The following is a 25,708-nucleotide window of genomic DNA, read 5'->3' on the forward strand; positions in this document are numbered from 1 at the left end:
CACTGACAATGTATGGTCTTTTTACTTTATCCAGTTAAGTTGTTTTCATCACAATAAGTAATGCCTCTTTTATATTGTCAACAAATCATCTGTCTTTTTCTCAATATATTAGAGTGAATGAATACAAGTGATACAAGAGCAAGAGAGGTTGAAATATAGAAAACACCCCTTTCTTGTGTCGAAGACTGTGCAAAGTAGCGCGCGTGTAAAAATTGATTCCAAGTGAAAACTCAATTAGTTGACATATTGTTCTAAACTTACATGCAACAAAGGATGTGGACTTCCTACTGCTTCCGTCGTTTGTCATAGTTTAACTTGGTACATACGTTTTGTTATAACATGAAAGTTTTAAAATTTATGATCTTAAATATATCGTACATATATATGGCTATAAAGTTTTGGCATGTAATCCTTTTTTGGAACGACTAATAAGTAAATAGTGTCAAACAAAGACGAAGGACGGGAGGAGGGATGTATATTTTGCTTACAAAATCCCAAAAACTAACCAACAATACACCAAGAAGTTGGGTAAGAAGCAATAATAGGTAATAAGAGATGGGGCTTCAACTCAAACAACATAATCTTATCATAATAAGAGGTTGTTAGTTGTTACATGATCTTCGAATCCAATAAAATAAAAGAGTGTTTTCTCTTGATCATACATAAGCAAATATATAAGTGATTTTGGAGAGATCAAACTCTCTGTATAAACTATTCCTTGCCTAAGTGCACGACATTGAGGCACTAACTTAAATGAATCTCTAGATGTCCAGAAACATGATCATCATAATCAATGGAGTGTAGCAGCACTTCACTATCCGCATACCTATAAATTGGCATGGCTGGTTGACGATAGAAAGGACTAGCTACTACTGAAAATGATATTGTCCAAGATTCACTGACACCATACTCTTTCATTACCCACAACTTGAATTTGCCTCTAGGAAAACATAATATGAATGATAAAAGCAAAGCATTCCCTCCAATATTGAAACACCACGGTTATCAATCTCCGAGTCTGGTATATTCCACATTTCCTCTAGCAACAGTATCTCTCTATATACCTCATTTGAAATACTAAATGAAAACGATAATATAATAGAGTGACAAACCAACCCATTGAAATGATCCATGAACAAATGCCAAAAAATCCATACAAAAACCAAGAAATTTAAACATACGACGAAAACCAACAAGATATTTCAGAGTATATTTTCCTTTTAGCGTAAGAATTTCAACGTTAAATGCAAACTTCGCGTTCAGGTCAACAACAAGAATCTGCGTATATTCTACTCTCTTCAGACCTCACTTATGAAATTTCACGGGTATATTGTTGTTGTAATGTTGTTGTGGTGGTGATTGCGTTTAATTAGCTATCATAACCTAGTGGAAGGACAACAAAATCTGAAGTCTTTGTAGAAACAAAATCAAATTCCAAAGGGGCATACTTTTTTCTTCTTTATTTTCCTATTATGACTAGGATCAATATGTTTAAATGACACTTTTCATCCTTACTTAACAATAAATTTAAAGAAATGACAATGACCACAATTGATCTGGTGTGATCACATTGTTAGAATCGATTTATATAACAATTAATTTGGGTAAGGCTTAATCTCAATATTAAGGTAACGATGCGATCACACTAGATCAATTGTTACATAAAATCATACTTTTCATCATTACTTATCAATGAATTTAAATGATAGGATACATAAAATTTAAATAAAACTACAATACAATACAACATGTAACAACCCTCCAAACAAGGTGTAAGTCACAACTCAAACAAATGTATCAATACATTTTTTAATACTACATACGTATATTTTGATACTATATACATGTATTTTTTTCTATCAAATACTTCAATTTTTCTTCTCTCTCCTCCGCTCTCTTTATGCACAGATACACTAATAAATATATTCATATATTTTTTTTATACTAGATACATGTATCTTTATTAAAATATGTACAGAGTAAATTACTAAATGTGCCAAATATATGTATTTAGCAAAGAAAAAGTGATAAAGAAGGAAGCTTTCAAAACTAAATAGGATCTAAATTAATGAAACAAACGATGTCGTTTCTGACTCTTTCTTTTAAAAAAAAGTATTGAAATTATTAAAGAAAAATCCTGAAAGATAAAAAAAAATGAAAAAGGAAAATTCTGGGTCTCCAGATCCCCACTGTCCCCCATCGGTCGCCGTTGCCGGTCATCGGAGTTAATCACGACAGAAAATGTAAATTCCGTTCTTCTCTCTCTACAATTTACACTTTTTTTAGAGAGATAAAGCATCATATATGCAAATTTGGATTTTAAAAAATCATCAGAAGTTAAGCTGTTGAAATTACCTATTCAAATGCTTTTGTGAGTGAACAGTTTTTAAAAAAAAATTTCTGTTATATAAATTTTTTGTGTTTTTTTTACAGTGTTGAGCTCGGTTTTTGTGCAAAATGGTGATAAAATGTGGAACTGAAAGTGAAAAGGAGATCAGCTTTAGATGTGTTCAGTGTGGATTCTCAGTTACAACTCTTTACATACAGTACTCTCCTGGCAATATCCGTCTCATGAAATGCGTATTTTTTCTTTCCTTGCCTTATAATTTCATGAACAGCATATAGATCTTTCTCGTTCTGTTTCAATTTGTTTGTATGGTTTTGACTCGATACATTTGAATCATGTTAGTTTTAGGGGCGTTTGGGCATGAAAATCGTGAGTATTCGAAAAAAGTAGTTTTTAACTTCAAGGTGAAAAGTGATATGTGAAACTAAAGATACATAAAATGTACCAAAATGTTCTTTAATCTTGTAGTTTTAAACATTTCATGTGGAAAGTTAGAATTAAAGAGTTATCAAAAACAGAAAGAGTTTTTCTTTTTGAAACAGTCAGGAAAGTAAGACGAACAGTTTGAAATGAATGGAGTATTATTTTTCTGGGATCGAGCTGCTGGCAGCGGCGGAGGTGGATCTAGGATTGGTTGTTTATGGGTTCTTACAATGATTTCAAGTTAATATACAATTATAATGGTTCATAGTCAAAATATTTTTAGATATTCGGTGTGAATATTTCAATATATAGAGTTTGAGCAAAAGCTAATGGGTTCCGTGAACCTGCATGAACCATGCTGGACCTGTTCCTGCCTGTAGGAATTTATATCCAATATACAGACCATATATACTAGTGCTTTTTGTAACATTGATTTGGATGCTTAACTTTATGCAGGGAAATTGCAAAGCAGTTGCTGATGAGTACATTGAATGTGAACTTATGGTAATTGATACAAAAAATGAATTTGAAAAGAAAAAGGGAGAGATAGAACACAAGTTATACGTATAGACTTCATTCTTGGTTTAGTTCCTAATTGTTTGTTTGGAATGTAGATATTGGTCATTGACTTGATTTTGCATAAAATTAAAGCCTACAGACACTTGTTCTACAATAGGTTCTCGAGAGAGACTTTGCATAATGAGGTATCTAATTCTGTATTTCTAATTCATTATTTGTTGTGTATATGTAGACATTGCATTACAAACCCACTGTGTTCTCTTTTTCTCGTTTGATTGTTTTTTGTTCTTTTATGCAGGTCTTGTTATGGAAATTATCTTTGGGTTTCCTGATTTTAGATGCTTGTATCCTTCTAGTCTCCAGTTTATATGTACCAATATCAAGTGTTTATCTATATTTTGTGTATTTCGACATTTTTACAAATTATTATAGATACCTTTTCTTTTGAAAAGGCTAAGTATTATTGATATAGCACAAAGATTGTGTTCGAGTACACCAAAAGTTCAAAACACAAGAAAAACGGAAACCCTCTATTGCAAGCTATCTACAGACTGCAATAAGGTTTCTACTTCATTTACAAAATCCATCCTGATCCAACTAGATAACAAAGATATAGATGGACAGATTTGATCTTCAGAGTATTGTTAGCCTGACCTTCAAAAACTCTTTTGTTCTTTTCCTTCCATATATAGAAAGTTACTCTTTCTTCATGGACCAGATATTGCAATATGTAATCCTTTAGTATTGCATTGGTAGCATACCTATTGATGGTTTAGTTTACCCCTCTTGTTAGGTTGTGACCATATGATAATTTAAAGAATTAACTATTTCTTGTAAGTTTCTCTAACCAACTATTTGTAATTACACATCAGATGTATAAATTTTAATTCTAAAGTCTTTCTCCTTGACATGACGTTTGTTTATTTTCAATTATAAGTGTGTTTATCTTTTCTCTTCTTGTGAGTGTGTGATTTTAATCTCGGGACAATGTATTTAATCTACTGAGCTTTATTGAACTGAAAGAATCGAATTCCAGTTCAGTGGAAGAGAATTCAATGGCAGCCCTCTGTCCCTAAAGAGGGCAGCCTTTAAGCATGCATTGTTTAATGGCCTTAACTTGAAAAGACCAAATGTTGGCGGTATGCACAACTCAAGATGAGAGGAGTTTGCCTGCAAGCTTTGCCTCATTTCTGGGGCTTTGTGGAAAGGTATGCACCTTGAAATTTGTATTAGTTCTATTTCAGTGCCTATCCGTTCCCCCTGTCAATCTAGATCTTTGCTGTAAGCTTAAAGTGGTGGTTGCTGTTGTTAGGTGCTCATGGGCGTCTTCTTTGGGAATCTCGTGTTCCTTGGCATAATTCTATTTGGCACAAGGAAGTTTCTGAATGCAAAAATAGGAGATTCAAGGTAAAGCTTTCCTTCATCTTGCAGTTTAGTAGTTCAGTTTATATTTGTTTTGATGTTTAATACTCTCTTTCGCTAAATAAATGTTCCTTTTCTCTTTTTGGACGTTCGAAAATGTTTGACACCATTTCCCTTGCATATTATTCTACATGACGTACTAGACAAAACTTCCTGTTGGGTATGATTTAACCATTCTATGAGCAACGTGCTGAACCTCTATATATTTTACAATCTATGTGAGTTGCTGATTAAAAGCCATTTCAAGTATAACAATTTTGTTAGCCCTGCAGACAAGGATTGCCTAAGGTTTCTACGGAGCTGATGAATATAACATGTTACCAATTTCAAAAAAAGGTTTTTACGGAGCTTTAGAGTTTCTAGTGTCACTTGAGTTTTTCTAAACCTATCTAAGACTGGAATTCACTCTTTCTTACTGAGTAGAGAATTGATAATCCTATCTTTCTTTTATTTCGGGTTGGCTCGCACAGTTGGAGTCACTAAGGATCAATGATTACCTCTAATAATTTAATTGAAAAAGAAACATCTCATGTGAGAAGAGGTTTTAGTCTAAATGATTTCCTCAGACATCGAGTTAGCATAAACATTTTTGGAGTTGAAGTTGATTATGATTATTGTGTACTTGGCAACAGGTGTAAGCATATATTGCTTTCGATCCTCGTTTCGAGTTACTTCAAGATTTTTGTTATTGCCATGATGGTATGTTCCTTGCTGTCATTTGTCCATAGTGGATCAATTACTTAGAAAACTTTCTTGTTTCACAGTAATACTTTTCTACTAATGTTTTATTTATTTACAGGTGTGGGAATTTCCCTCTTCAGTTGTTTTCATCATTAAAATGTTTGTCTTGTCATCTAATGCACTGGCATTACTGGGTAAGAAGTTCTTTTCGAAGTTAATTTGAAATTTGAAGTATGTGCACTAGACAATTTGTCAGCTTATGAAATTCGCCTGACAGTGGATTTAACCTTTTGCCATGAGAGCTTTCTGTTTCCATCTCCAATGTGAAAACTTAGGTCATTCAAGTTTAATCCATATTAAAAATGGTTGTTCTACTCATCCTCTGCACTCTCTTGGTGCTATTCTTTAATATAATATGCATCAGGGTTGCGGATTAGTGAGTAGGCTCAGGCATTAACTTTTCGAGGCCAAAGCTAATTTGTCCACATTTTGAAAGTTTGGTGTGCCAGGTCTGCCCGCTAGTTTAGACATTCAGTTGCCTGCTGGTGTAACTTTTCTTTGATCTAGTTAAATGTCATTGGTTGTGTCCCTTTGGAAGGCTTAAAGATGAAAATGTATGCTTTGTGACTTTGGGTGTGAAGGTATTAGTTGGTAGGATTCATCATCAGAGCCTAGAGGTGTCGATGTTTTATCCTTCCTCTCAGGAGTTGGATTGATATAAAAACTAACATTGGCATCTTAGAGGTAGAATTCCATGTTTTTCTAAGAATTTAGAGGTTTTGATCAGTATAACAAAGATTAGCAGAGTGGGTTACAGTGAGCCTTGACGGGACATAAAGTACAACCATGCACATGGATATAGTACGGTGTGGATTGTTGAAGATGAAGGGGGGAAAATAAGGAACCAGAATGTGGTGAATATGGGTTTGAATATTGACGAGGAGTTAAATTGCTGTCTCAGTGCCAAACATGTGGTCATCCAAAGATAAATAATGTTAGCACTGCCGTAACTGTTGAGTTAGGTTGATGCCTATTCAGATATTGAACATTTTGAATTATATGAATAGAGTTGTTATCTGTTGGTTGATCCCTAGATATCACTAATATTCCTATAGCATTTAATGGGTCATATCTTGGTTTTAATAGTTGCTTCTTGGTGTAGTCTACCTTATTTTTTTCCTGCTTCTGAATCCTCCTCATGTCCCGAAAGTGCCAATTGTTGCCACCCAAAAAAAAAGAAAGCATTCTGCCCCCATAGAAGCTTTATATATACACCCTATGGCGGAATTTTTTTTAGCTTTCGATTGGGGTTTCAAGGGCTTGAGAAAAGACACTCTTCCGGAGGAACTCTCTCTTCTAATAGGTATAGTTTTTCAACTGTTGGGCGGACAAGTAGAAAGAAATTCTAGTACATCAAGCTTCCCATGGTAATGTAAAAATAGAATCAGATCAAATACTTGCCTTGCAAACAAGAAGCAAAAACATGCTATCAGACTTCTCCATGCATTGCTCTGGACTTTTTATCAGAAGACTTTGTATTTTGTGTTCGATGCCATACTTTATCGTACTGCCTGATGCTTCTTTACTTTGTTCATCACTTCATCTTGTTATTTTGTTGTCATTATTTCTTATCTTTCAATCCTGCTTTGATTAAACTTCTTTTGAGCTGAGGGTCTATTTGAGACAACCTCTCTATCTACCTTACCCTCTCCAGAGCCCACTTGTGGGATCACACTGTATATGTTGTTGTTGACATACTTTACCCGATTGTGAACCAGTAATCACAGATGCGGTCATGATTCGATGCATATGGATCTGCTTTGCTGCACATGCCATGAAATTCCTTGTTACTCAAGGTCTAGGAACATATCAAAAGCTAGTTCTTTGGTAGTCATTCAGCAGAGTTCATAAATCCATACTCTTTTAATGGTTGCATCTTGGCATTGGCTTGAGAGTAACTTCAAACCTCCAAACGGTTCAGGTAATGCAACAGAGGTTACTTAAATCACGTCCTCTACGTTGATCTTCAACAACTTTTGAATCTAATATATTGTCGTTGATATGTTGGTTTTAGGCTGAAGATCTCATCCTGTGTTGCTTCAGAACCGTCTGATTAGAATTGGGTATCCTGAAAGCTCCTCATTTCTTTTTGTCTTTGACATTTCCTACCCGTCCTTTATCCAACGTACTAGAATAAGCAAGGTGGTGTGTTCTCAGATAGGAAAATTTGACTCTGGTGATCGCGGAGATGCCTACGATCAAACATGGAGATATGGGCACTGGTACTCTTACTATGATAACACTAGTTGTTCTATTTTTTCATGTTTTCAATAGAGATATATTTATGTTCTCTGTATAACAGTCCATTTTATAATGTAGGTTAACTCCAAGTCAGGAGAACATGTATTAGGACTATTATTTTGTTATTACCACAATTAATTGTCTTTTAGGATGATTCAATGAGTTGAAACAACTACTTACCCAGTAAAATCCTACAAGTGGTCCATAGAGTGCGGAGTGTATGCAGACCTTATCAGTACCTCGTGGAGGTAGAGAGGTTGTTTCCATAAGACCCCCGGCTTAAGTGCAACAAATCTAAGTACAAAGAAGAAGAAAACAATGTACTAATCATGGAATAATGCAAAGAAAGGAACAAGAACAACAAAATAATAGGATAATCGAAACATAATAGACAATAGATGATAGATTCTGATACCAAGAGTTTCAATAATACAACTAGTACATTGACAAACACCAACAAGTCTAAACCCTCAAAAAGCAAGACTGCTCCACTAAATTGTTTCATTATTATTTAACCTCCTAAGCGTCACAATTTCACTTATAACAAGAAGAGCGATGTCCAATTTCTTTGTTTCTCATTCGATATAACCCTAGTAATTGGAATACAACAATAATAACATACCTAGTGAAATCCTACTAAGTAGGATCTGGGGAGGATACAATATATGCGGACCTCACCACTACCTCGAGAAGATAGAGAGGTTGTTTTCAAAAGATCTTCGACTCAACTGCATTAAACCCAAGTAGTAACTGGAATACATGCATTGCTTTTTTAAAAAATGAATAACAAAACACAATGCTAAAGAGGGGGAAAACATTAAATACATCACATGCCTCCTTTTCTTGTTAAAAGTTTTTAACATTACACATTTCTCCTCCCAAAACAGAGAAATGTAGAAACAAGGAGTGTATCAAAAAAGAATACTCAGAAAAGAGGTCAAACCCACACCCCACAACTTACAGAAGGGTTCAACTCAATGCACCACTCACTCAAATACCTTACATGATTACATACACAACTAGTTCTATGTTATTGCATATGTGCAATTTATGTTATACACTTATCAATAAGTGACTGCCTGAATAATTCGAAAAGTGGCCAACTCAAAAGAATTTGACATATGCAACGAAAATTTCCTATCGAGAAGTTGTACAATAGTCCCTTCGGTGATTATTTACAGAAACACATCGCTTTGGTTGTTCGTTGTAGTGAAACACACAAATTGGGTGTTGTTGAGGTTCAACCTGGAGATATGCTTGCTTGCTGTCAAGGACTGTTTAGATTTATTAGGTCGTCAACAACATCAGCCGAAAAGCCACTGGGTTGAAAATCAGACCGGCGAAGGACATTTGGCTGGGGATGGTCAGAGTTGCTTTGTCTGACCTTTGTGGGCAAAGGCTTGCCTGAAAAGCAGTGGCGTACACGGACACGGTGACATTTTCTTTCTGTTGAGAAGCAACCGCTGACTTTGATTGCCAACATGACTTCCTTATCCTTGGCATCTTCACACCAAGAGGTTTGAGGAATTCCATCAACGAACTCCTCAAGTGTCTGCCGATCTTCATGGTGAACTGAAATCTCAACAATTTGGTCGGGTACAATGACGCCAACTGCAGGATTAACCTGTTGAAGTTCAACCCAAATACATAAGATTCTTAAAAGCCCATATTTAGAGTGAAAATTTTAGCTTAAGAGATACAGTAAATAGGCTCTTCATTTAAGGACAACATGCTAGAATAGCAGATTTTGAAGATACATTGGGACCCTAACCCTTTCTCAAATGGAACTTGGTGTTGGTCTAACCATATCCAATTGAGTAAAACACAGTTCTGAATAAGTCCATTTCGCTCATTTACCACCGATTTCGTCTTCTCATTTAGATAAAAAAACATGTTTCACTGCGACATTTTCTTCATTTCCATACTTCCGTTTTCTGCAATAACAAAAGGCTATTGATGTATCATACGTTCTCTGTGGTCTAGTTAGCTTTAAGGGATCACAACTAAATAAGATGCTAAGGGAGGCGTAGAATTTCTGACGTTCATGAGAATGTTCAGAATGACTGAGCTGGTTGTGACTTCCAATCTTCCAGCTCTAGAAAAAAAATTAGAAAGAGGAAACGTAAAAAAAGAAAGGGGGAGAGAGGAATCACTACGGGAAGTCTCACAACAACATAGAACCCTGGCCATCAATCCCCAGGCACTACAATGACAGAGAAGATCCAAACCTCTACTTTAAGAAGTGGAAGTTACCTCAAGCCAACGAGGGAAACCAAAAGAACCTCTTGGACGATAATCAAACACTTGCCCATCATCTTTAACAGTGGACTCGCCTTCACAAATTATTTCAAAAATAGCTTTGTTTTTCCCGCTCTTATTTGTAATGCGCAAGATGGATGCATCCAAGTTCATGAGGATTATGTTATTTGTGCTGACTATTGTTTCTGGAATTCTATTAAGTTCCCGAAGCATAAGCACGACTTTCTCGTCTGATCTAATGATTTCTCCATATTCTTGCCTTCTCACTGATTCATCCACTCGAGCAATCTCCACATTGAATATGCACCTTACAGGTTTGTGGTCACTATCTGTCACATCCATGCAAGCTTCATACCTGCCAAGGAGAGGCTTTTAGAAGAGTAGGAACAGAGTAAACAGAAATATATATATATATATGAAAAAACAAAAAGAAAAAGATGGCAAAAGAAGAAATGGTGGGCAATGATTGATACACATAAATATGACAAAAGAAGAAGTGTGTGGGTTGGGGGGGGCGGGGGGGGAGGGGGGGACAATTATTGAAAAGCAAATAGAGAAATGAAAGATGAAACACCAATTTTTGGTCTTACTTAGTAGAAAGAAAAACAAAATGAACTGGAGGAAGAAAAATAAAAGCCACAGAAACATTATATGAAAAACTTACTGCAGAACTGATGAGACGACAGGACAATCTAAGCTGCAAGTGGAACCTGAAGTGGAACGGCTATCACGATACAAAATCCTGTCACACCAGGCAGGAATCCGCTTCTTTTCACCAGAGTCATACCCTTTAAATGAGACATTATAACCAAATCAGACATTCAGAAGAGAGAAACACAGGAAGGGCAAGAGAGATAGAGAGAGCAGGTGAGAGAGGGAAGCGTTTACATTCTGTCTAGAAAATATGAAAGTCAAGTGCAGAACTGATAGCTACAGGTACCTGCTAAGCCATTTTGATGCCTCTCAAATTTGTATGTTGGAGGAAATCTGATGACTGCTTCACGCATTCCTTGGAAGACATTCCCAACTTCCATCTCTGTATGCAACTGGTCCCTCTCTCTAAGCCAATCAAAGCTCCTTTGGGAAATAAAATCTCTTGCTTCATCATAAGAAATGCCATCAAGCCGATAGTTCAAGTCACCAAGAAACACAACCATATCTGCCTCAGAAAGCTCAGGAGTTGCTTCTGCAGAGTTAAACGCACCCTGACAAGCATAATTCAATGTTTTTTTTATTCTGTACCAATTGAAATATACTGCTCCAAAGAAGGAAGCAAATATTTTAAGAAGACTATTATAGACTAGACTATTATTCCCTCCATCCCTTTTTAGTTGTCATGTTGCGCTTTTCGAAAGTCAATTTGACTAATTTTCAAAGTTAAATTAGATTACATTAATTTGATATTTTAAACTAAAAATTTACATAATCAAAAACTATACGAAAAGTACTATAAATTGCAATTTTTTGCATCAATATGATGAAAAAATACATCGTAATATATTCGTCAAAGTTCTTATTGTTTGACTCTAAAAAAGGGAACCATGACAACTAAAAAGGGACGGAGGGAGTACAATTTTAGTAAGTACATACATTTGCACTGCGAAGCATTTGAATTGCAGATGAGACACCAGCTGCAACAAGAAGTACCAATGGCAACCGAGAACCATAAGCAACCCAGATTAAAAACATAGAGCAGGCAAGCAAGCAAGCTGAGAATAGGTATGGCACCATACCAGCTGCAACATTGAGAAAGTTTGATGGCCGACTAAAGATCATACTTCGATAAACATGGTCAAAATCAGCATTCCGGCGACCGACAGCTTCTAGATGTGCAGCAAAGTGACAGTTCACAAAGCACACAGTACGATCATACACTCTCATCCTCAATCCTACGGCTCCCTGTTTGGAGGACCTCAACCAAAATTAATACCACAAATAAGAGAATAGTATCCATACTTGTCAAAAACACCAAAAGAATTAAGGAATGGTGATTAGTAACTCCCACATTTGCATAATAAGGATCACACAAATAAATTGTTTCAATGGAAGCTCAAGATTATGGTAGTATTATTAATGTTCATATGAAGAAACTTGCAGTTAGAATAATTGTATTCTGATAGAATTGTGCTCCTTTCTCTAGTGTATTAAAGAGCTGTAAATGTACTTTTGGTGGCTTTTTCTTTTTCGGCACAAGCTTGACTTAGATCTGACTCCCTATGTTGCCCATTTTTCAACAAGACATTCCAAAAAAGCCCAGGAAGAAATCATGCTTAATTTTATGACAAAAGCCTAGGAATTGTTGTAGGGTGATTCCAAGTAAGAGAGAAGTTCTAAATCATAACGTACCTAATTCTGTTCTCTTATGTTTCTAAATACAACTAGTCACCACCAAACAATTAATTTTTTCTCAACTTTCAGCATAATATAATTAGATCCATCAAGAAATAGCAAAAAGGAGAACACAACCACACCTTGTTCCCAATTGCACGCCCGAAACCACAAGGTACTGCTGCAACATCAACATCACCGATATAACGACTAATATTTCTTCTGACCCTGAACAATAGTTTTGATTTACAGATATCAGACATGTGTACAAATAGAGGCCCCAGATTTTTTCTTTTCTTTTTCTGATGAAGTTAGAGGCCCCGGCTCATTAGATCATTTATTCATCAAAAGGAAATTGTTAAGATAGACATCAAATTGAACGTGCTAACCCTCGTTTACATACAAAATAATCAGGAAAGTTGACTTCATTCATCTGACTACAAATTGTGTTCCATAATTGGAATAAAGGATGAGTTAGGGTTAAATGGTCTGTCTTTTTTCATATGCAAAATAGCTGGAACTCGTGCTTTAAGTCGAAAGAGAAGATGCAAAGAAAAGTTATTTAGTACAAACATATTGCATCTTGAGGTTGGTGTTGACGAAAAAATTCTTGATGTGGGTATCTAAAGACTGTAAACTTCTCGTTACCAGCCATATATTGAATTCACATTTCATATCAAGTCATGTGAAACCTAATGTGGGTCCTCTGAAGCAGAACACAAAGAACCCAATAGTATGAGCTGACAACGTCAGCTTAAAAGCTAAATACCAAAGTTACCCAAGATTTGTGCACTGGAATCAGGATCCATAAGCAATACCTACCAGACAGAAATAACCAGGCCCGCCAACTGCCTGAAGCCAACACGGATGAAAGTTGATCCCTCATCCAAGGTTTTTCCAATCATTTCCAACCACCATTGACCAGCAGTACTTCCTTCAAGACCCACCTGCATCTGAAATGTGCTTTAAAATGTTACAAATTTTCATCTCTTTTATTAGTATGTCTAAAGGGTTATAGTATAACAAAGAATGCAACTGCCATAGGAACAGAAACCAGGATGGATAGAAAAAAGTAACCCACAGCTAAATAGGAAGATGCAAGTCTAGATCACATCATCTTTATCCTAAAAAGGCTCTTTGAGTTTAACTAGAGCCATAATATAAAATTACATGTAATTTACAACATTAAAAAGACACTTTGATGATATAAAGTAGTTATGTCTTGTCTTTACTATCAGGACAGGGTGATCTATTTCCTTGTATTTGCGCCTTTTCTTTCCAGATAAGTACAAACCCCAGCTTTTCTATTTATGACATTTCTGTAGTTGGTATATTGAGAATAATATTTCACGAACTAAAGCACTGAGAGAAAGAACAGAAGGAAAAACAGTATGTTCAAGTAGATCATGAAATCATTCTAGTGATAAGTTTCTCACTAGATGATATTTTGACCATTCTTAGGGTCAATCAGATTTTAGGAAAGAAAATTCATGTAACTTTTTTTATTAATTGACAATTAACGTAACCTAGAGAGAAGACAAGCATGAATTAGCATCCTTTAGACCCTGGCATCTTTAGAAGGTTCTCATATTCTACGTTGAATACACACACACAAATATATAAAAGCAGATTAGCTAATAAGAAATGAACTTTTTGTAGTAACTTGTTTTTATCCTGTCTAGCTACCAATCAAAATTATCAGTATTTTTCCCATGGCTTCATTCAGCATACAAAGTTACCTCCAGCAAGAGAGGTTTGATGGTCTTAAGAAAATGAGCGACTATATAGTGTTTGGATGCGATAACAAAAATAAATGTTCTTGAGCATTAGAAGCACTTTCAAGTGTGACTAAAACTTTGACGACTCTTCTCGTCCATATAGTCACTGGCCAATTAAAAACTTCTTCCTCTCATTTACAGGGTTCTTACCATTTTATAGCTTAGTCGAACAACTATCTAGACATTTCTGAGAGAAGAAAGTAACACCAGTTTAGAGAGAGAAGAGAGGATAGCTGGGATGGGGAGAAAAGAGGGAAAGAGAAATCTTACTGATTCTTTAGCAGCAGACATTGCAAGAAAACCAGCACCCATGTCCACCTCCTGCAAGCCAACAACAACAATGCCAACATCTGCTGCTGCAGAACCTAACCATGATATAAGTGAATCGGGAGAAGCTCTTCCTTGTCCAACATTCCATGTACCAGCCAATATTTTAAAATTCTCTAGCCTAGTATACAAAAATTCCTTGCTAGCTAACTCCGAACGCAGAATACCATCCAGTGGTGCAGGAGATGTCACACTCCAACCCCGTATACCACCATGATTAGCCAAAGAGAAAGCGTAACCTCCACCCACAGAAAAATCTATTACAGGGCTACTATGAGCTATCCATCCTCCAAGTAGATTACCACTAAGATCCAATACCTGAATATAACCACTAGCATAACCTACCCAAATCCGTGACCCATATGTGCATAAGCATTGAACAGAGAATGTGTGATACTGGAAATCTTGCAAGCGATTGCCATTTCTATCCCATTGGACAAGTAATCCATTTGCACATCCACTCCATATCATTCCTTCGACTGTAATGATCAACGCTTCAGTCCTCCGGTTATCTTCTCCAAATCCTCCTTTTACCGCAACCCTACGGACAGCATCAGCTGCTCCTAAGATAGCATTGCGTGAACGCTGAAAGAAGCCAATAGAACTTTGAGACTTGTCCTTTTTTGAATTGGACACAACTTTCATCCTCATTTCATCTTCAATTACAGGATCTACTGCTGCTAATATATTTTCAACCTGGCCATCTGTGTTAAAGATTTTCAGTAACTCTCGAGTCCGTGCATCCCTGCAAGGCAAAAGCAATTGACAAGAAATGATCAACATATCAGAACCAGATGACCTGAAAATTAGATTTCATTTCAGAACACACACAAAATCTAACAGAGCAAAACCTTAGACATGCAAATATAATCTATCAGATGCACTACAGGTTTACAACAACAGCATATCCAGTGTAGTGTAGTCCCACAAGTGGGGTCTCAGGAGGGTAAGATGTACGTAGACCTTACCCCTACCTTTGTGGGGTAGATTGGTTGTTTCCAATAGACCCTCGGCTCAAAAGAGAAGATATTAGAAGTAGGGTTGCAAGAAAAATATGCCAGCAAAATATCAAAGCAAATAAAGCAAAATACTGTAAAACACCTTGAAGAATAAGAAACTACAACAACAACATACCCAGTGTAGTCCCAAAACACAGTGGAGTCTGGGGAGGGTAGAGTGTACACAGACCTCTCAGAGGTTGTTTCCGATAAACCCCAGAATAAGAAACTACGTGACTACTAAAATACTACTCCATCCGTCCACTTTTACTTATCCACTATACTAAAAATAGATATCCATTTTTAATTGTCTAGTTTAGAAAATCAAGAGATAATTTATCATTTAGTTCCAAATTTACCCTTATTATTAAATAATCATTTCACACAAAGCATTGAATTTATTATATTCAAAGGATGATACAGTAAAATTGTCAATCTATTTATTGCTCCTTAAAGGGTGTGCCAAGTCAATACTAGACAAGTAAAAATGGACGGAGTCAGTACTACTAATAAGGTTGTGAGGAGATGGGCTAGCGCCCTGCCTCTCCCATCTAACGGGCGACAACACTCGGATATCTACAAACTTTCTACCTGATCCTCAACCTCCACACCTTCCTATGAAGGGTCGTGTCCTCAGTGATCTGAAGTTGTCATATCCTATCTAATCACCTCCACCAATGTTTCTTTGACCAACCTCTACCTCTCCTAACTCTTGCTATAGTCAAGAAACTCCTTACTGATGCATCCGCACACCTCCTCTTCACATGCCCGAAACAATATGACACAAATTCAAGACTAGCACATCCATCTTAAACTAAAGACATGCCTCTGTGAGTGTATTGATGAATGGCTGAGGATTAATCGAATTCAAAGGTGGTAAGCATACCATTATTAAGTTTGTTCATTGTAACATTAAGTGATTCTAAAGTAAATGGTGTTAACAATGCAAAAACTACCAAAACAACATAAATGGAGAACTTCGTCTCCAAAATGATTCAGAAGGTACTTACCAAAGTGCAAATGACACATAACCAGCCGTCCAAACTTTTGCTCCAGAGCGATCAGACAGCATATATTTGACATCAACAGAAAATATGCTATTGCCTGTTCCATTATGCATAACTTGGCTCCTTAGATCCACGTATGACCTCTCTATCGACAAAGCAGCCATGTGCCTTTCCTCATTTATCAGAGCAATCGATTTCTCCATTCCTTCCCAAGGCCAGATCTTGATGGAACCACCCTCAGATCCAGACCACAGATCGCCTAAACAAAATTGCACATCAGAACAGAATAAAGCACACCCTTTTTTATTTATAAAGATAAGTAAAAGAAAGCACACCCTCTAGAGTTACTACTACCACTAACATTTACTTTTTGTTGATCCTAAAACCGGCATTATGCCATTCCCCTTTTCAATGGAACTACTTTCACTCATCAATAAGAAAAAAGACACCAAGAAGGCCACTCTGGATATCAGTGCATCACACTGCAAGTCAAGAGTGAAAAGGAGATCCATCTAAACTATTTCTGGTAGCAGAAGAGAGGCTGCAAGCTCAGAGCTTCTTCTTTCTTTCAGTAGCAGCCATCATGATAGCAAGTTGTTTTCTTGGCTACATTGAACTGCTTACTTGTGGGGAAGGATCACGGCCATTGAACTGGATAACACAGAGTATAGCTAAAGTTTCTCTCTCTCTAGTAAGGGATATAAATTCTCCAACACCATTGCACTACAACATGACTAACAACCCTCCTAATCCTATCTCATCATAAATACAATAGCATCTTAACGCCTACACTATTCGAACTTATCTTCTTCTTCTATTTTATTTTTTTGATAAGTAATTAAGTGTTTTGGGAAAATCAACATTATCTTATAATCTCCTAATTTTCCCTGCAAACCACATGAAATGACCCTAAAACTTGTCAAAAAGATGAAATATTCTAAAAGTCGAGTTATTTATTGAAAGCTAAAGTGATTTGGCAAACTATTCAGACAGATAGGTAGTGCCCTTTACAATTTAATAGTTGCAGCTAACTGATATGTAACCTCACTTTGACCTGCAAAAATACTGCAAGTACATTTTTGTTCCTTCAGCACCAAAGGTAAAAAAAAAATAGTATATGAGTGATCTTTTATCCTAGGCTTTGCCTACCCGACTGCCTATTTACTACTGTAATCGCAGAATAATAAAAGCATGAACTTTTTTAACAGCTCGTATAAGATGATCAAGCACATTCAAGGGCTTACATTACCAAAGTTTAGAATCTAAAGTGCCAAAAATGCAATATAGAAACTACTTGCAATTTACACAACACAAACATTGCACAGTTGATGCAATTGCACAGATAGGTATGCGAAAAAAAACTCAAACTTTACCATAGGAAGTCATGATCATGGAAAGAACTGGACCGCGATGAGCCTGCCACGATAACACTTCTTTCAAAGCAGCTTTTCCACAAGCGCCTTTCTCTCTACTGCTAGTTTCACTGTCCATCTTCCAACACATGATTCTACCGTCTTTGTGTCCACTCCATAGCAACCTATTCCCAGCATCTTCAACAAGGCACAACGTTGGTGAAGTCCTAACAGACTCCAGAAAAGGTGCAGCATCCTCAAAGTCCTCATTCTCTTCTTCTTCTTGAGCAGCCTCATACATATCCGACAAATTCCACAACCTAACTCCACACTCCGACCCAGCCCATAGCTGAGATCCATCGTCCGTACACAATACAGTCCTCAAAAATCTCCCAATTTGCCTTTCTCTCAACGGATGTGGCCGTAATTCCAATGATGGCGGACGATCAGGATGCACTGCGGCACGTACAGGCAACTTGAAAATGCCAGCACCACCACCTTTACCTGAAAACTCAGGAAGACCTTGAGACTGACTCTTAACATTACTATTACTATTAGAAGCAGCTGTTTCCGAACAAATCTTACGGTCAAGGAATTGAATCATATTATCAAGCCGTTTCCGAACAACGCCATTTTGACCTGAACCGGAACTGAACTCCTCATCATCAGAAGATGAAGAGCCGTAGAACCGGTCAAACAATTTCGGAGTTCGCTCCGTCTCATCGAAGCTAAATTTCCTGCCGGAACTTCCGACTCTATTGACATCTCCGGCGCCGGCGACGTCGTCGGAATCGGAGTCGGAGTTGAAAACGAATTTTTCACTGTAACAATGATAATTCCGGCGACCGGAGATATTTGAACTAGAAGCTAGAAGATCGCCGTCGTCGTCGTCGATTCGAGAATCCATTTCGGTAGAAGATTATCGCGAAAATCTAGAGAATTGTTTTGGGGGATTTTGGACATAACAACGAAGATAAAGGGGTTTATTAGAAAGAAAAAAAAAAGTTGAATTTATGTTATTATTCTTTTTATTTTTTAATTTTCATTATTATTCTGTCTTTTTATTCTTTTTGTTCTTTTATGATTTTTAATGTTAATTGCACTTATTTTAAAAGAAGGTATTTAAAGTCGGGTGCGGAGTTAGAAATTGAGATACGAATTTAAAAGTATAATCAAATACAATTTAGCTTTGACTCGATTAAATTTTAATTAAAGTAAAATATATTTGAAACCTATAGTCAACTGCCTACTTTGAGTAATTACGTAATGTTGAGTTTCTATTATGAGGATATGATAAGTTATATTGTTCTGTTGTATTATTTGCTTCAAATATTCCTACGAAAATTTATTATTTGAATATTTTCTTATTGACATGTAAACTGACAGCCACATCACTATCCAATTCGAAAACAAGTCTCCAAACCACATGAAAGAAGTAAATCGCACTAAACAAGCTAGTGTAACAAGTTCGTTCAAATTACACACACTAAGCAAGCTTGTGCGACGAACTTAATCGAGAGGGGGTTTCAAGCGTGAAGGTGCCCTCCTTTCCCTCTATCGGGAGATCACCTACTCAATCAATTTGGGCATCTTTGCGGGGCATCGGTTTGGCATTGATAAGTTGTTTTCTATAAGACATTTGTCAATTAATTGAGTAACAATAAGTCATTATCATTATTGTCGTAGGACACATGTCTCTTCGAAATGAAAATTTAAATGAATTATTTAGAAATTGTCATTTTCCATGTAATTCTCTTATGGGACAAACATTATCTTACCTTTTCTTTTCTTGTAAATTTATTTGGTATTTGATTCTAAATTGAATAATATTTGGAAGCAATATAGCATTATTAGTTAAATTAAAAACTTTATCATTGAAATTTCTAGAGATAGTTATGGATAACAATTGGTATATATTAAGACCATGCATTTATGTTTTTCTTGTTCATAATTCTTTTATTTCTTTTTTTTTTTGGAAAAAAATAATATTAATGTTACTCTTTTTCCTTTTATTAAAACAAAATCTAAGTTTATTTATGTTTATTTCAAATGTAAGAATATTATATAATAAGAAAAATATTGTTTGACTTGAATTTTTTTACTTTCTAATATAATAATATAAAAATGGGATGATTCTCAATATTAAAACATCTTTGTTCACCTATAAATAATAAGATATCAATTATCGAAATTGCTCAACTATATATAAAATAATATTTCCTTAATAGTAGTTTAACAATTATTATGGTGACACGATGTTGGGTTGGAATTCTTCAAAGTACAGAGTCGTTTTTGTTAGAGATTTTATTATTTAATATGAAATTTCTTGACGTCAATTCAAATCTAATAAGAATTTTAATGTAAGTATCAAACGCCAAATAAAAAAAAAAAAAAAAAAGATATTTGGAGGATATTAGAGTATAATTTATCCTTCCTTTATCTATATTTATTTCTTCATATTCGATTTGACATATTCCTTTAAGAAATATTAAGTGAAATGATAATTTTACTTTATCATTTTCAATTATTATAAGTCATTTAAACATTAAAGTAACTCTTGGTTTTTTAAACTAAACAAATAAAAATCAACATCTATTTTTCATATAATGGACAAATAAATTAAAAGCGAACGAAAAGAGTAATACATCATGAATTTTAGAATACCATTTCTAAGTCAAACTTCATTCATTCGTTGAAAAATTAATTGACTATTTGAACTTTTAGTTTTTCACCTAATGAGCGAGAGTCGAATACGCATCTTGTAATCTCTTTACCCCCAATTCTTTTGTGTGTGTTTTTAGAAAGAAAAAAAAGTCTAACTTTATTTTTATTTTTCAAATATAGATGATAGGTCGGCAAAAAAATAATATAATTATTCATATTATATCATATGAAGAAGAATTTGCCTATTACATTGCTACGTGGAACGTGTATATATCAGATTCTTTATGTTTCATTTTTCAACAATATCTATTTAAAGGAATAAATTAATTAATACAATTATTATGATGACGTTTTATTATATACTTTTCAATAAAAATTCAATCCATCCCTTCTTGCAAATTTAAGTCTTCATCAATCACACAAAGAAAAAATGTATTATTCGGTCAAAGTGTCTATCATAATAAGAACAATCATTAAAAATGAGTTCATTTTTTGGTTTAACTAGATTTATATTAATTCTATTATCTATTAAATTATTTTAATAATTCGATAAATGTTCAAAAATAATTTTTATAAAGTCCGTCAATATTTGCTTAGGTATAAATATTGAAGGAAATATTAAAAGTTTAATATGATAAAAAAAAAAAAATCTTTAACTCTATTCTTAGTGATTAAATCCACAAATCTTATTTTGTTCTCGATAGCTATATTTTGATTTAGGATGACCTAATCTTTGCATTAATGACCTGCATTTAAAAATGATAATACTATAAAAAATATGTGCGTGTATTTTATCATTCTAATTAGTAATTACACTATGCGTAATTTCTCAATGTATAGAATCATCCATATAAAAAAAACAATAATTACTATATCTCAGTCCCAAACAAAAAATCAATATATGTGCGTGCCATCGTTCCTTCGTATGAGTTTTAATTTTTCTAGATGAATTTAATTAGAGAAAATAGATACAAGAATAAGCTAATATCCACCAAAATGTAAAAGTGGTTACAAATTAATAGACTTTTCTAAAGTGGGCCTAAATTTGATCAAGATCATTATAGTTTTGGGCTTTAAAGTATTCAAAGTCGGCCCATCCAAAAAGTAGAAGAACTTTACTTGTACTTCACTCTCTCTATATATATCCTCATGCAACTTTGGGGAAAAATATAATCTATTTTGGGAAAAGGATCTACATAAATGCATATAATTTCAAGGCGAACTTTCACAAATAGACACTATAATAAACTTAATTATGCTCTATAGCTATAGTTTACATATTTACGGGCTCTCGTTTGTATAATTCGTAGATTTGTATAATTTGCAGGTTTGTATAATCCGCGAGTACATTTGTATAATTCAGTTAGTTTTGTATAAACTCGAAATGAAAATTTTATATAATTACAAACCTCAGAAGTGTAAACAGTTATACAAATTCCGAATTATACAAACGTGTGAATTATACAAAACTAAAAAGCTGACCCGCGTAATTATAGCTAAAAGTAGATCGCGAATTGTAATTAAAGCAAACTATAATTATGTTACTAATTAACTAGTATATGTTTGCTTATATGCATTATTTTCCCTAATTTCAATGGTAGGGTATTTCATATTTTGATAAACTTTTTAGTTTTTTCACTCGATAATCAATGTTTGTATTAGAATTGATTAAATTTCCATTTGTGTTGAGAAGTTTTACGTATTGTGGTCGAACTAATTAAGTTCAGATAAGCACTGAGAAGTCTTATATTAGGGGTAAAAATGCTCTCTAACAAAGACAATTATCTCTTGTTATAGATGAATGAGTACTTACCAATCGATCGTAACATTTGTTGGTTCATTTCCTAATGTTATGTATGTATATTCTTAATAAAATAATGTGCAAGCACTTACACAGCGAACTTTGGTCCCTTGATTATTTAGAGTAGGAAATAATGGTAACTGAAAAAAAATAAAGTATTGCCACATAAATTCTTGATTTATTGTTTTATGCACATAATTAAAAAATTGAAAATTTTCACATATAGCCACTCAAAATAACTTAATCAGGCTCTATAACTATAGTTTGCTAATTACGATTCATATCTACATGTTAGAGGAGGAGAGAGGCGAGCAAGAATGAGAGAGGGAGGAGAGAGGCGAGCAAGAATGAGAGAGGGAGGAGAGAGGCGAGCGAGATTGAAAGAGGGAGGAGAGAGGCGAGCGAGAGATGATAATAATTTGTATAATTTGCATCTCGATTGTATAATTGAGTAATACAAATTCTGGAATTATACAAATATGATAAAACTCAAAATAATGAATTGATACAAACATAAACATATGAACTTTAAACAATTATATAAATTATATTATACAAATTACATTATATAAATTATATTATACAAAATCCGAAAACTATACGTTCCTACAAACATTAAAAAGTTATACAAAAAAAGATTGAATGTATGTGTTCATAAAATTGAAAAACCAAAGAAAATCATCGTCATACACAAATACAAACCATTGTTTACAAACACAAATCAAACGGAGAATTGCTAGTTGCGAATTATACAAATGTGGCGAAATATACAAACGAAACTAATTATACAAACTCGAACCTAGCCCACGTAATTAACGGTTAATGTTAATCGTGAGTGATAATTATAGCAAACTATAGCTATGATGACTAATTAAGTAGTATAAGTTTGCTTAACCGCGTAGTTTTTCCTTAGTAAATATGCTTGAAATCCAAGTTAAGGAAACAAGTGGCAAAGTGAATAAACAAATTATTGCTTGCGGATTTTCTTAAAGATTATGTTAAATGTTAAGTAAAGAATCTTATTCCTCTCATTTTCGGATCATTCGTAGAGTCTAAGCTTTTCATCTCATTATTATTGTTATTCTTAATTATTTGTTATTTCAATAAATTTTTAATTGTTATTTAATAATCTGACTGTTACAATTACTATTTCAAAGCTGTAATTGAGTTCTAATTTTTTTTATTAATACAAATGATTTGTTTAATTCCACTTGTGTTATATGAGTATTTTTAATTTATATTGTATCCATGGTATTTTATTTTATTACTTTACTTGCTTTGTACATAAATAAAAATTAAACTAAGTATAACTATAACACAAGTAACAAGATAAATTTTTCCACATTGAAATATAATTTGTAAATTTCAATTTTACTCTTCCCTTTCCATTTTAATTTACGTGACATCGTTTGGTTAGACATGTAATCTGAAGATTTTTATTTTTTTTGAAATTTGAGATTTAAAATAAATCTCAGATATTTGTGTTGGTTATGAATTATTTCATGATAAAATAAAAAATTTAAAATTATGTTTCTAAATATTAAAATGTAGTAACTTTTTTTTTTTTGGAACACGTGCTCGGCACAACTAAGCTAATACATTTGAAAGATCAATTTTGAAGCACGATTCCCCAAACTTTTCTAATATTTCTTACAATTAATCAGAGTCAATTCCCTAAATGGTCACTCAAGTTGAGGGAATTGCCTTGAAATATCATTTATGTTTTATTTAGAACTAAAATATCACTCAACTATCACTATTTTCCTCCAAATATACTTGACACTTCAAAAGCCTCACTCTCTCCTAATTGGCATGCCATGTCATTAAGAATTTTTTAAAAATAATAGACTAATTTAATTCATCAAACTCATTTAACTAAAATAATGATCGTATTATTTTTTTTTTAAAAGAATATTAGTTTATTAAGAATAAATTTTCATACTTAAGAATCTTTTATCATAATTAAACTTTTTTATTTTTTTTATGTTATGAAGAATAGGTTTTTACAACGTACTATAATATCATCAATTTTGAATATTTATAAACACGTACATTCAAAAAAAAATATTGATATACAAATCACTCATGAATGCTAATTTACATCAATTAATCATAAATTGTATAATGAATCAATAATATTAAAGGTCAATTAACTGTTACAATAATATTAATCGAGTACTTTGAAATTCATGCGTACCATTTTATTATATTTTTTGAAAAAATAGAAAGTGAATAATATCATATTTTTTATACAAAAACAAATACTAAATGGCTCAAAAGTCTTCTTCTATTCTAGTTGATATTTCATGTCATTAAATCATCATTTTAAAAAATAATAGACCTATTTAATTCATCAAACTTATGTCTCTACAAAACAAATATATAAATTACATGAGAATTTATGAAGATTATTAAAAAAAAATAAAAATCTAATTCCTTTATGTATTTTTACCAAACAAAATTCAATGAAAAAACTTCTTTGTGCAATTATTACCTTGTAATTTTTAAAATTCCTAAGTAAATTATTCAAAAAATTTAAGCAATTTTTTTCATAAAAATATTCAAATAAATTTGTAAGGTTGACAAAAAAGTTGGTAAGAAAGAGAAAATTATTATTTAACTTTTTTTAATTAAAATTTTTATTCTATATTATATTATATTATATTATATTATATTTTAACTTCTCATACAATTAAACACCAATATATATTATATATCATCCCAAATTCATGAAATACAAGTAATAATTAATTGAATTGCCTATTTTTATTCAATAATATACATATTATATGAGATTAATATGTTGATAAATAAAGATCAAAATTTTATTTTCTAATATAAATATTATTCACTTTCTATTTTATTTTCAAAGAAAGATATTGTAAGTATATATGGATTTCAAAGCACCCAATTAATTATTTTTTAATAGTTAATAGACCTTCAATATTATTGATCCATTATATAATATATGATTCATTGATGTAGGTTGACATTCATAAGTGATTTATATATCAATATTTTTTGAATATATTTTCTCATAATTATTCAAAATTGATGACATTATGGTAAATTTTAAAAAATTATTCTTCACAGCATAAAAAAATAAAAAAATTAATTATGATAAAAGATTATTAAGTATGAAAATTTATTCTTAATAAACTAATATTCTTTAAAAAAAATAATACGATCATTATTTTAGTTAAATGAGTTTGATGAATTAAATTAGTCTATTATTTAACAAAAATTCTTAATGACATGTCATGCCAATTAGGAGAGAGTGAGGCTTTTGAAGTGTCAAGTATATTTGGAGGAAAATAGTGATAATTGAGTGATATTTTAGTCCTAAATAAAACATAAATGATATTTCAAGGCAATTCCCTAAACTTGGGTGACCATTTAGGGAATTGACTCCAATTAATCATTCTAAATATTTTATATAGTACGATATATGGACGCTATGAACTTGGCATTTTCATTGGCACATGGTCATGGATTATATAT

The 25,708-nt window shown here is 33.4% G+C and overlaps 2 protein-coding genes across 3 annotated transcripts; one reads left to right on the forward strand and one right to left on the reverse strand.

Moving 5' to 3' along the window:
• Nucleotides 1–2,143: 2,143 nt before the first annotated feature.
• LOC125845433 (protein ARV 2) lies at nt 2,144–7,865 on the forward strand. The gene is made up of 11 exons (XM_049524936.1): nt 2,144–2,243; nt 2,434–2,580; nt 3,227–3,274; nt 3,385–3,474; nt 3,588–3,633; nt 4,415–4,497; nt 4,602–4,696; nt 5,344–5,410; nt 5,511–5,586; nt 7,171–7,373; nt 7,467–7,865. The coding sequence occupies exons 2-10, from the start codon at nt 2,458–2,460 to the stop codon at nt 7,281–7,283; spliced, it is 741 nt and encodes a 246-aa protein (XP_049380893.1). The 5' UTR covers nt 2,144–2,243; nt 2,434–2,457; the 3' UTR covers nt 7,284–7,373; nt 7,467–7,865.
• A 755-nt stretch (nt 7,866–8,620) lies between these two features.
• On the reverse strand, nt 8,621–18,711 carry LOC125843641 (type II inositol polyphosphate 5-phosphatase 15). 2 transcript variants are annotated; one of them, XM_049522793.1, is made up of 11 exons: nt 17,764–18,709; nt 16,394–16,649; nt 14,329–15,130; nt 13,103–13,233; nt 12,424–12,508; nt 11,686–11,851; nt 11,543–11,583; nt 10,893–11,157; nt 10,617–10,740; nt 9,947–10,307; nt 8,621–9,317 (listed from the first exon to the last, which is right to left on the reverse strand). In XM_049522793.1, the coding sequence occupies exons 1-11, from the start codon at nt 18,647–18,649 to the stop codon at nt 8,961–8,963; spliced, it is 3,474 nt and encodes a 1,157-aa protein (XP_049378750.1). In that variant the 5' UTR covers nt 18,650–18,709; the 3' UTR covers nt 8,621–8,960. The 2 variants fall into 2 exon arrangements, with proteins under 2 accessions (XP_049378750.1, XP_049378749.1); XM_049522792.1 differs by having other exon boundaries at nt 11,543–11,851; nt 17,764–18,711.
• Nucleotides 18,712–25,708: the final 6,997 nt, after the last annotated feature.

The sequence above is a fragment of the Solanum stenotomum genome, chromosome 11, assembly GCF_019186545.1.
Source record: "Solanum stenotomum isolate F172 chromosome 11, ASM1918654v1, whole genome shotgun sequence".
NCBI lineage: Eukaryota > Viridiplantae > Streptophyta > Magnoliopsida > Solanales > Solanaceae > Solanum > Solanum stenotomum.